This window comes from Lycorma delicatula, chromosome 1 (assembly GCF_047948215.1).
Source record: "Lycorma delicatula isolate Av1 chromosome 1, ASM4794821v1, whole genome shotgun sequence".
NCBI classification, from domain to species: Eukaryota; Metazoa; Arthropoda; class Insecta; order Hemiptera; family Fulgoridae; genus Lycorma; species Lycorma delicatula.
Window position 1 is genome coordinate 281,151,704 of NC_134455.1, and position 13,379 is coordinate 281,165,082.

Genomic DNA, 13,379 nt, shown 5'->3' on the forward strand with positions numbered 1-13,379 from the left:
CTTCTGAGAGTTGTGAAAACTTATGACATATGTATTTAAAACAATCTCCTTCTTTTGATAGAGCCTTTTCAGTCTGTTTCATCAATCCCAGTTTGATGTGAAGTGGTGGTAGGAGGACTTTCCATGGATCAACCAATTGTTTTCATATTACAATTTTGTTCCCAGGTTCTAATAATACCTTACGTAACCATTTTTTTCTGGTCCAATGTTCTTTCTTGTCCCGGCTGGCCCATTCATTCATGCAAGAAGCAGGGATATTTGGTATATCCTCCCTACTGCCCAAGAAGCACAGATTGCTTTTAGGTCACCACATATTATCCATTCATGACTGCAGAATTTCAATTTAGATAGAACTATTGCTAAATTCTTGTAGCATTCTTTCAGATACATGTAGTGTCCTACCAGCACTGAAGCATATTTGTTACCATTATGAAGAATAACAGCTTTGAGATTTCTTTTGGATGAGTCAATTAACAGCCTCCATTCATTCACATCATACTTTATGTTCAACTGCTCCATTAGACCAGGAACATTGTTGCAACAAATTAATGTTCCATCTTCAGAAAAGTATGGAGTAAAGACTTTTTCTCTGTTTCTCTACCATGAGAAAGAAGTGGCAGTAGCCAGTAAGGTTTTTCTTTTTATTCTAGATCCTAAAGGTTCTGCTGAATTTTTTGGAACCAAAATGACCATGCATGCTGAATGACCAAGTCATTCAGTTCATGCTGTAAAAAAAGTTGTGGTTCAGAACTACCAGATATAACATCAACATAATTATTATCATTGTTATCATACTGTAAGTCTTTCAGAGTTTCTCAGTATATCTTTCAGTTTTTCTGGGACTGAAGGTACAGGTACACCAGGACAGTGAAGTACAGAGTGTATTGCCGAATAACAATTTTTATACACAATTTCTTTCTTATTTTTTAAATTGAACCCTTATACATTACAAATACAAAGAATCATTTCTGTGATTTTGTGGTTATCTCCAGGTCATTGATACTCCATACTGAAAAAACTTTTTCTTACCTTTTATCCATTTGCGTAGCTCTTCCACACAGTAGAACAAACTGTATGAGGGGCCCATGTTTTATCTGGGTTACCAAAGTTTATCCAAAATAGGTGTAGTACACTTTTATAGCGATGTCTGTAATATTTCTTTCCTGCTTCTTCACTATAAATTCCCTGCAAATGTAACAGAAGTTATTATGTGAATTAACACAACCCCTTGAAGCCATTTTGAAATATAAAAACACAAGGACAGCACAATAAATTAACTTAAAAAATGAAAGGAAACTAAAACACTATAGACGGTTTGGAAAATTATTTAACACAAGCAAAACCTTTCAACACAATGATCTAATTGTAACTGATTTATTTTTATTTCAGCAGAGTGAAGTGGAGTAGCAATAAGTGAGTCATCATCACCTTAGCTAATAGCTTAAACCCACCGGGTTGGTCTAGTGGTTAACGCGTCTTCCCAAATCAGCTGATTTGGAAGTCGAGAGTTACAGCGTTCAAGTCCTAGTAAAGCCAGTTATTTTTACACGGATTAGAATACTAGATCGTGGATACCGGTTTTCTTTGGTGGTTCGGTTTCAATTAACCACACATCTCAGGAATGGTCGAACTGAGAATGTACAAGACTACACTTCATTTACACTCATACATATCATCCTCATTCATCCTCTGAAAAAATTATCTAAACGGTAGTTACCGGAGGCTAAACAGGAAAAGAAAGAAAAAGCTATTAGATTGACAAATATGACTCATGAAGTCACTCTAATTAATTACATTACATCATCTTATTAATTGCTCTTCTTACTCTATCAAATCAAAATCACGAACAGTATTTGTATTCATTCCATATAACCAAACTAATAAGTATCAATAAAATTAACACAGACCTAATTTTTTATTCAACATTTTATTAATAAAATATGTTATCAAAGACATTTTGATTATCAATTTTGAGAATATTAAAAGAATTGGTTTACTGAAAATATGGTATGTAATGGAAGTTTTTAATATTTTTCCTGAAATCAGCACACAAAAATCTATAAGAATCAGTTATTGGTTTTCAAACAACTTTTCCATTGTTGACCTATGTAATAATTAAACAGATTCTTGTAGATGTGTTAATTAATTGAGAATGATTGATTTGGCATCAACTAATTTATAATTTTTTTTCTTGAATATTGCGACAATTTGAATGTCCAATCTATTTTACATTTATCCAAATTTTTCTTCATATTAAGTTTTCTTTGTCCAACATTAAACCAACCACTGAAACTAGATTTTGAAATCTATCAGAAATTTCAGAAAATTTGCAAGTGTTTCAGCACTAAGATTTAGTGAACGACTAAAGCACATCATAAAATTTTTACTTCAAGAAGTGATGTTTGTGATTATCACATAAAAACTGTTAAGATTTGTCAATTAAAAAATAACAATAAACACTAAAAAAAATACAATGAAAAGTAATACAATAGAGAACTAAAAAATAAACAAAGACTAATAACCTAGTCTGCTTACATATGGTACAGTCCACCTTTATTTTAAAAAAAGAATTGCAGATCAATGGATAATTACCCAAAAATAAGAGCATTCTTCTATTACCATGCACAATTAAGGCCATTGAAATTAGCATTTCATCAGCTAATTGGAGACCAATATTTTAAATAGTCTTCATTATTGTTTGCTTATGGCATTTGTAAACTTTATAATAAGTTTAAAAGTATTATAAATTAATACAAAATATACATTTTTGATACTTTGTAAATAAAATGCAATTAAGAGATAACGGAGTCTGGTGGTGGCATTTTGGATGTCATGAAATTAATCGGTGAGGAAACCAATAGAAGTCAATTTACAGTTTGTTTTTTGAAACCTGTCAAAGGTTTTTTTGTAACCTGTCAAAGATTGTGTTAACCATGAGTTGTTTGAAAAACCAAACCTTTATGAGTAAAAGAAGCTGTCTCGAATTGGATTAACAGTCATCAATACTATACCAACATTTTATGGTTAACTGCAAAAATAATTTTGAGATGATAAATCAAGTAGTATCCCTGTCAGTGCTTGGTGTGATATTATTTCTGTTGTGAGTTATTAAGAAGCCTATTTATGTAAACAGAAAATTTGTCACCTAAGAGATTTGTGCTACTTTAATTAATGTTCATTAATATCAATGTATTATGATTAACAGAATCATACAGAATACAGAATTTTGAATGGATGAGATGATAAACTGAAGCTAATAGTTTCATTTCAAAATGATAAGACAAGAGCAGTTTTCACCATTACCAGGAATTCAAAAAAATTGATTGTTTTTAATTCAAGGATCTTGTAACTCATGTCCTCTTTGTTTATTTTTTAGTTCTCTTTTGTGTTACTTTTCATTTTATATTTTTTAGTGTTTATTGTGTAATTGACAAATCTTAACAGTTTTTATATGACAATCACAAAAGTAAGTATTAACAAACCCGTATAAATTAATATAAAAATTAGAACTCATTTTCAAATCTTGCATCAATAAATTCTTCCAGTCTTTAGTTGGAATCTAATTGACTCTTTAACTTTTGAAAGGAAAGTGTATATCCTATTTTTTATAAATGTTTCAGATCATCTTGGAAAATATCTCGGAGAAAGTTTCTTCATCAAACATCCCTTGGCAGGAAGTATTTTTTGTTATTAATACTGGAATCATAATATATTTTCGAATTATGCATGCCCACATAATGACAGACAATACTAAGAATATCATGAACTCACTGACAAATGGAAGGTAAGATATTTAACCCTGGATTTATAACCCTGTTCATGATATTCATAATCCAGATACGAACATCTACCCTGTTCGTATCTGGATCTATTTAACTCTGGATTCATAAGCATTCGTCTGGTATAACCTTGAAAAACCGGTATTTCACGTTATGCAACTTTTGTATGGGCGGTTTCTTCACCTACTCTTCAATATTCATAATTTTCATTATTCCTTCAGTGTTGCTTGTAAACTATACGTGTCGTATGTTTTGTTACCAACATATTTTAGTGCCATCTTTGCTAAGACGAATTTTTATAATTAGTGTATAAAATCTTCCGTTGTCTGTTAGGTGAATGTTAATGAATAGTGTGAAGTTTTGTGTGTATTTTATTTACAGTTTAATTTTATTATTTTCATAATTTTTTTGTGATTTAGTGAACTTCTTTTTTGTTAAGTCATGCCAGCAGGTTTTCTTTTATATGAAAAGTTATTGTCTTTTAATTTTAGTACTAGGATTTTTTTTTTATATTTAGAAAAAATTTATTTACACAAAATATAAAAATTGGAAAGTCGTGAAACTAGTGATATAAATCATGTGCTTCAAGAATTGTATTATGAAGAATGTGAGAATGGTCCTTCTCCTTGACACTTCTTTTGATTCAACATCAGAAACAGATGATAATATTGAGAATCACTGAGTGTTCAATGAACTTTACAACAGTGATGCTGATCCTATCTGGACAATATCTGACAATGAATCAATTTTTAGTGACAATTCCTATGAATTAACAAAGAAAGTAAATAAGAACATATCCTCCTGCAAAGAAAAATCTACTATACAACATAAATCGTCGTATGTCTCATCATTCGCACCAGCTGACAATTGCTCTCCTTCAGGCTCACCAGATATATATTCCAGTACTTCAAGTGCATCTGATTCTCTACCCGTTTCTTCAGATATTCCATCTCTTTACCTACTAGACACTCAGTCCAATAATTCATTTTTATCTCAAAACATAACATAGTATTTCCAAATACAACATTTCCAAATAAGAACAATCTGCGTGGGAAAAATGGTCAGCTATTTCTAACACTCTCAGGTCAAAAACAGCTGCTAGAAACATAATTAAAGTGATTCCGGGAATAAAAAATGAAGTTAAAACTGTGTACTCTGGAATCCTTCTCATTGTTCCATAATTGGCCATAATAAATGAAATGACATTTACACAAATGAAATTATTGAAGTAAAAAAAAAAAAATTACGTTTTTAATTTTTTCTGAACTGTCTTTGTTTTTATAGCTTATCTGTGCGAGAAGAACGAAGAAAAAATGACATTTTTGCTCATATAGTCGCATATGGAAGAATTTATTAGTTCTTGGCACGAAAATACAATCCAGGTTCGTACGTTATGGTGAATGAACACTTACTTGGATTCAGGTGACGGTGTCCATTTAAAATTTATATGTCATCTAAACCAAGTAAATATGGCTTAAAAATGGTTATGGTTTGTGACATTGCAACAAAGTACATGATACACACATGTATAGGCTGTGACAGAGCTCACGAGCCTATACATGGAAGTAATCATAACGTCACAACTGACAATTGGTTAATATTCATTGCATTGGCAATAGACAAGTTAAAAATCATAAACCAACTAACTATTCTTGGGACACTTTGCCAAAATAAAAAAGAAATACTTCCAGATACCTTGTATAAACACAGAAATACCTTACATACAAACAACAGGAATATGTCTACTTCCCTGTTTTGTTATGACATTAAGAAAACTATGTTATCGTACAAAGTAAAACCAAATAAAAACCTGTTGCTTCTTTCTACAGTTCATGAAGATGGAAGAATTGGAATTCAGGAAAGACAGAAATAATAGAATCTATAACTCAACTAAAAGAGCTGTTGATGCATTTGATGAAATGAGCGCTAACTTTTCTTGCTGCCTTAAATCACAAAGATGGCTATTATGGTATAATAAATATTCCACATATAAATTCATACATCATATATACTCATCATATGGTAGTTTTATTTACATATCAATTCTCCCGCCACCACTCCCCATTCGGTCACCCTAAAGCATAAGACCGAAAGTCTGCGCCAAAATCGGCTACTGAGTCTCAAAACAGTTTAGCGACCACTATCCTAACTAGCTCCTAGAGCTAACCTAATTGCGTGAGGGAACTAAGCATGGTGCAACACACTACTTGCTTCGTGTCCCAGCGCTCACTTGTCATGTATTCTAAAATGGGTAGGCGCATCCCGTCAACTACTAAAATATATATGAGACTCAATAAATTAAATTAATCTCGTCAATACAATTCGGCAATTCGCTGCCACGCCTAGGTCACTGAATGCCATCAAGTTCCTAGCGACCAATACTAAAGCGCTCGGAGCTTTAATTGGCTGATGGCCAGCCATAACTCTCGGGTAGTTTCTCAGAGCAGCAAGATAGGAGTCTTTCCCTTAAATAAACTACTGATGCCCGTTGAACAAAGCAACGGCATCAAGGAACACCCAAAGTCCAACAATGCGGCTCACATCATATTGACTCGCCGCTTATGAGTGGCCAATTTTCTCAGAAAATGACGGCCAGACAGCTCGTAATTCATCCCAGCACTCCTCTTAAGCTTGTGCATCACAGAGACGGCGTCCGTCTGTATTTGTCTAATGTGGTTGCTGAACAGCAACTTCTCATCAAACAAAACACCTAGGTACTTATGAACTTTAGCTCGGTTGATCACACAGCCTTTATAATTTATGTGGGGGTTACGACTAAACGATAATTTATCAGCACCCTTGAAAAGCATAAACTTCATCTTGAGCACAGAAATCTTTAAATTTTGCATGTCCACCCAGTCCTCCGTGGTCAACAAAGCCGCCTGCACCCGGTCAACTAGCTGCGATCATGAATTATAATGAACTAACAGGAGGAAGTCATCTGCGAAAGCCTGGGCCGTGACTCCTTCTGGGAATGTCAGTCGAGAAATCCGTCAAATACAAGATTCCACAGCAAGGGACCGAGAACGGAACCCTACGAGCTTCCCCTGGTGACGGACTTTTCACAGCTAGCCGCGCAACTCTAAACAGAGCCGTACAGTTAGAAAAATAGTCACGCACTACGGCCTCTAGGGGTACGGAAACATTACGCGACATTCCAATTCATAGAGGGCAGAACTCTAATACAAGGAAGGAAATGCTGCCTCTACGTCTATAAAAATTGACAATACATATTTACAGGTAGCACTTTCCACCTCGGCAAGAGCATTTAAGAGGCAATCCTCGGTGCCAACCCCTTTCATGAAGCCATATTGGCCTTGATTTAGAAGACAGTTCTTATCGATGCATATCCCAGTGCCGTTCCACAACCAGCCTCTCAAGCAACTTACCGATAACCGCAAGAGGCTGATGGGCCGATATCTGCCTACCTCACTCGGATCCTTTCCTGATTTTAAGAGCACCTCCACCAAAGCCACTTTCCAACAAGTCGGAAAGCAACCCCAGCTAAGCCACCCCGAGAAAAGCCTGCCAAGTGGCTCTCTTATGACAGGCAGCAGATGATAGAAGATATCCGGATCATGTTGGTCAATACCTGGTGCCTTTCTCAGTGCCATTCAAGAAACCACTCGGTCTATATCCACGGGATCCACAGCTCGCACACCAGGGAATTGCCTTATACAATCCCGCTCGAACAATCAAAAGCTAAAACGCTCCTTATATATGACCACCGGCGAGGTCGTAGCGAAATCGTTTCCCGAACCTGCCAGAGAACCTGAAATTTCCTTGGTCTCACGAACTACGAAATAGGGTCACCGACACACAAAAGAAACGTCCTTAATTAGCCGACGGTGACACTACTGCAACACACTACGCCGTAGCAACGTAGGTTGACTAACGGCCACCGATCGTTGTACAGCCCCCTCGACGAGAACGTAGAATACTGCTCTTGCTGAAAAAGCAACTGGTAATGCAATTCAAATTTGCAGCACAGGGCCAGAGGCCGAGAAGCGACAATACGGTAGTAACAAAAAAAATAAAAAAAACAATAAATTAGGGTGAATTTACTAAAGCATTGAGTGCAACTCTCATGCAACCATGGTTGCAGGCCCGCATCAATACACAAACCTTACGGCGTAGCCTAAAACGAAACATTTTTTTTGTTTTCTTTTTTTGGGGGGCGAGAAACGCCTGCACGTTATCATCGCTCGGAATTTTTTTTACACCCATCTCGGACTTTGTTAAATTCTATTCACTTTTGGTTTTATTTTATATTTTATCTGTGATATTAGTTGTAAGTTTTATTCATCTTTTAGATTAGCTTTATTTTCTTTTATTTTTTATTAAAAAATGAAAGATAGGGGAAATAATTGGTGCATCCACTCTTCCTACCATTCAACAGCCAAAAACCTCTCAACAAAGAAAAATTTGCGCATCTTCTTCTTCAAAAATAAGAAGAATGACCCGTTATCAATGCAATGTCTGCAAAAAGTTTATATTTTAAGAACATTTCGGTAAAATTTCTTTTCATTGTTGTGAATAATAATCTTATGTTAAAGTTGTGCTAATATTAAAAAATATATATAAAATAAAGATAACAGTAATTTATAATATCTTTTAATAGTATTTTCAATTGGTTAAATTCATTTCCCTGAAGTATTCTGACAGACAAATGTTTATGAATGGTGTTACTTGAATGAATGTTTTTGAATCCAGGGTTAAAACATGACATTAGTGTATATTGTATTATATTTGACATGCTAGTACTTTACATTTACATTGCATAACACTTCGGTAATCTATAAATATGTATATAACACATGTCATGAGTGATTCATAATCAACATCCAGCAAAAACTACTGAAGATATTATTTATCTAAACTACTGAAGATATTTATTTAGTTTTTGCTGGGTGAATTGATGAAAATTTATATGATTTTCTTCTTACAGTGTAAATACACATTAATAAAGGATTTCTTGAAATTCGTTGTTTAAAGGGTTACAATGGAGTAACAATGAGATTTAGTGATTTTTTAATTTTTTTTATTTCTCGGTTGCAAATGAAGATATCAAGTTGATTTTTGATGTGTGTATCTACAAGTGAATATCTAAAAAGCAATTTCTAGATTTTTTTCAATTTCCAAATTAAAAGGGTTAAAATGGATTTTTGAATTTTTTTTTGAAACCTAGCTATTTTTTTTTATTTCTTGGTAACAAATGAGATACTGACTTTATTAAGATATTTACTAGATTTGGGCTTGCAAATACTCTTCAGATAAATATCTAAAACCATTTTTGTGTATTTTAAAATTTTGAATTTTAAGGGTACAACACTGTACAGTGTGGTGGCTCAACTATCACATCTACTGCCACTATTAGTATATGTATGATGTGATTGGCTGCACCTTCCTTTAGTTACTTGACTAAAAGACAAAATAAAAAAAATAATTAATTGAGAAATGAAGTATGGTCACGCTTGTGGTGTTTGCTAGGTAATGCTAAAACTGGACAAAATTCATTTTTACCCATCTTTCCTACAGATAACCAACTATAACTAATATATGTAATATAGAGCCACATTCTTCAAATCACTCAAAGTTTCAAATCCTGTACAGACCAAACTGTTGCTGTGAAGAAATTACAATACCCTAATTTTTTTATAAATTGAACAGGCTTTAATTATTATTTGTCATTATTATTCTCCAAAGCATGAGTTTAATGACCACAGGAGGCTTTCAGGAGACAAAGTCCCTTGGCTAGATTGGAAGGGCATCCCTGACTTGCTAAATATCCCCTGACTGCGATGGGAAATGCAAGAACCATATAGCATGGGTGAAACCACCATGGAGAAGGTAGTATATTTAAAACTGTTGTTAATTTTGTACCTGGGTGGGTTAGTAAGCTACCCTGTATTGTAGTTTCTACCTATTGGGGTAATTGTACTTTTTCCCCTTCCTTATTCTTACCCCTTCTTATCCAATATCACTTCTGTGAGTGCAAGGCTGACCCTACTAAATCTTCCATGCTGAGGATGCCAAGATCTGAAGATTTAGTGCATCTTTAATATCTGTTAGAGTAATGTCTCTGGGACTTAATGATTAAATTTCCTCTTTGATGATAGCACAGTAAGACTGAAGTGTCTATTTGGTAAACTTGGACCTTCTAATAAATCCCAATTTTTAGTTTTTAAGCATTTAAGTAATATTACATAAATGTCTATAAAAATTCATTGTAATTTTTTCAGAGCAGAAGAAATGTACAGTTCTTTTATAAACTGTGTAAATCAGAAAGCAGATTACTAAGAATTCTTTAAAGGTGAAACAGAAAATTTTCAGAGTTAATGAATATTCATCAAAAGAATGTATTTCTATAAAATTTTGGTTAATTTTTTAATAATGGTTAAACAACAAATCTTCAATGTAGGAATTATGCTTGAAAGAAAAATAATCAAGAATTTAATCTGTTAAAGTGACTTCTCATGTATTTTTTTAATGTTTTGTGGTAATTATTTTGGAAATCACACTTCTTAAACTTTCTTTTATGAAAGCTGTTTTTTTCCACACAACCCTTCTTAGGTAGCATTATTGACAGTATCCTTTTCAACATTAAAAGCATTTTGACCCTGTATGAAAGCACTAATTTTCATCATGATTTAGAAAAAAATTTTATAATAAACATTTGTAACAGAATATTTTCAGTAGTTAATAACACATTCTTTTTTTTTTACAGAGGTATTTTTAATTTATTTTGTAAAGGATAATAATAAGTTGATGTTTATTTTATCCTTTTTATAACCTTGACACACATGCTTAAGTTATATGCCATCATTTTGTCTTGCAGCCTTTTTAAAATGTCTATTAGTTTGTGTGGAATATTACTTATATAATTTTTGTTTTAGTTTTCTTTATGCAGGAATTACTATCCAAATATAAGTTAACTGTATTTCTGTAATAAATAGTAAACAAATGTGAAACTTATTTTATTTCTGTATCAGATGATTCTAATGATTTTAAGTCCTTAGGAAACACTGCTAAGAGCATTTAATGATCTTGCCATCAGCTAATTTCTACCAATTTTTTATTACAACTACAAAAAGGTTTTTATTACAACTTCCAATTTTTTATTACGTATAAAAATTGGTAGTTGTAATGATCAGCTGATGAAGTTTTACATATAGGGATGGTAATGCTGTACCTGATTTTATAGTATTTTACAATGATGATGAAGCCATGAATTTGAAAAGATTTTTATTTATATATTGATAAATTCATATTAATCTTCTTTTAATAAATTTGTTTGTTTTTATTATTTTTTAATGAATAAAAAAACTGATGCGTCCACTAATGTTGAATTCAAACATTAGTTTCTTTTTCTAACCTTACACCAGCTGAAATTCTTGAGAACCCAGTCACTGTGTACATGGTTTTCATTGGAATTAATAAAAGAAATATGTGGAAGGTGGAAAAAACATGCATTATTACAGCATTGTGCACAACCATTGCTCTGACTTGTAGAAGCACACTGATAAAAACAAAAACATCACAGGTCACTACTTCAGATTTTTCTCCATTTTTTCAATGTATATCTTGGTTAAATCATCTCCCAAGGTTTAAGCATGACAAAATTTCTAATGATAAGAGGATTATTAATGCTTAATGGAAGACTACAAACAAATACAGATAGGATCCAGGTTGCAATTTTTAACATAAATTAAAGCATTTCAGAAGATGATAAATTCACTATTAATAAAATATAGCTGTCACAGAGCACACTAAAAATAAGTGATGGGTGTGACCTCACCATCAACTATCAAAAAACCCCTTAAGAGGAAATAAAATCATCTACACAGGAGGTAAAAAAAAAATGTACTCATTGTTTGCTAGTCCATATCTCATGGCAAATTTGACTTCAACACTGAGAGAGGGCTCAGTGTATAAGCACTGAGAGAGGGTTATGCTGTGTGTTCGAAATGACCACTAGCAGCTTATATAACATCCATGGTGCCGAACTGCATATCGAACTATGACTGTTAGTACATCTGGCGTAATGGGAGCACATGACTACAATTTTTTTCATGTAGCTTTTTTGCTGGTTTTTGTCGAAACATGTGATTCTTGACAGTCCCCGTGAGGTGGACGTCCAAAGGTGTCAAATCAGGAGAATGAGGTAGGTACTCAACAGCAACTTTTCGACCCACCCGCCGTCAGGATAGAGTTATCGAGGTACAAGCTTACATCTCGATGGTAGTTAGTCGAGGCTTAGTCTTGTTGCATATAAAAGTTCATCACCGTACAGGTTTTGGATGGCAGGCAAAATCCTTGTCTGAAGCATATCAAGATAAGACTCACCAGTTATGGTACCCTCAAAGAAGAAGGGACCAATCAAACCATGCACTGATAGACCACACCACACAGCAAACCCCCAGTAGATTCACTGCCCTGTCAACATGACCGTGAGGATTTTCAGGAGCCCAGTAGTCTCAATTGTGGCGGTTCATACTACTATTAAGTTTGAATTACACCTTGTTACCCCACACAAATTTTCCCGCAAATTACTCATCCTCGCCAACCATATGCTGAAACTATTCACCGTACTCCATGCTTCGATCTGGGTTGTCCTCATTCATTGCATGTAGCAGTCTTGGAATGTACACTTTCCGCTTTGCACTCTTCAGAATGCGTCTTAGACTTGACCGGCTCACCCCACTTTAGTTCACTCTTTGGTTCACTGATTTTTGCTGTGATTGGGTGAAATGTTGCAACACTGCAGCACTGGAAACCAGACTTGTAGCTGTTTGTGGTCGGTCGGATCTTTCCTTGTGCACATCTTTAAACTCTTTCTGCCACTGCCATTGTACCTTGTGAATGTCCTCGTACTTCCAATACCACTTTAGTACAGCCTTGTGTTCAACAAATAATAAGCGAACCTCAACCATTGCTGCTAGTCAATTGTCTTCCGCTACACTGGCTAATATGACTGGCTTGTTCCCCCAGCGACCACTTGCGATTGTGCAGCATAAATTGCCAACTCTGCCTACCATGACAAATTTAATACCTTACACTACACTACACTTTAGATTAGTGAGTGTAAATCTTTTTGTTTAGATATTATTTAATTACAAACAGTGAGAAATTTTTTGGATCCATCAGTATATATAAGTAGATGGCTATGTACTTTTGGGATCAGTATTGTGTCCCTTTGATGACTATTCATCAAGGAATGGTTATACCCAATCCTAATGAAAAATGTTTCAGAAGTTTTTCTGGTCTTTCTAAAGTTGGCAATAAAAGTGGTTAACAGTGGTAATTGGGTTATTGAGAGATCTTTATTCTACAACTATGAAGTTTGCTGGAAAAATCTGAATGGATATTTCTTGTCATCCATCTTACACAGTAGACTTATTTATAAGTTCTGTACAATGTTTTGTTCTTTCGACTTTTTGAACAAATGAAAACGTTAAAGCAACTTTCAGTTATAATGAATAGATGTCAAATGGTTACTAAATGAACTAATGACAAAAGTGACAAGAGTATTTTGTAGCTCATGGATTGATACAAAATTGTCTCAATGTTGATTGTGATTAAGTAGTGAAAAACTAAAGT

General features: G+C 33.9%; 1 protein-coding gene across 2 annotated transcripts in view; it reads left to right on the forward strand.

The window, feature by feature from the left end:
- LOC142332224 (transmembrane protein 135-like) overlaps positions 1-10,681 on the forward strand; it is a 45,510-nt gene extending 34,829 nt beyond the window's left edge. The window contains exons 8-9 of one of the 2 annotated variants that reach the window (XM_075378526.1): positions 3,621-3,784; positions 10,022-10,681. In XM_075378526.1, coding sequence (XP_075234641.1) covers positions 3,621-3,784; positions 10,022-10,079 — 222 coding nt within the window. In that variant the 3' untranslated portion in view covers positions 10,080-10,681. The remainder of the gene's footprint in view (positions 1-3,620; positions 3,785-10,021) is intronic. The other variant, XM_075378519.1, reaches the window with a different exon arrangement.
- Positions 10,682-13,379: the final 2,698 nt, after the last annotated feature.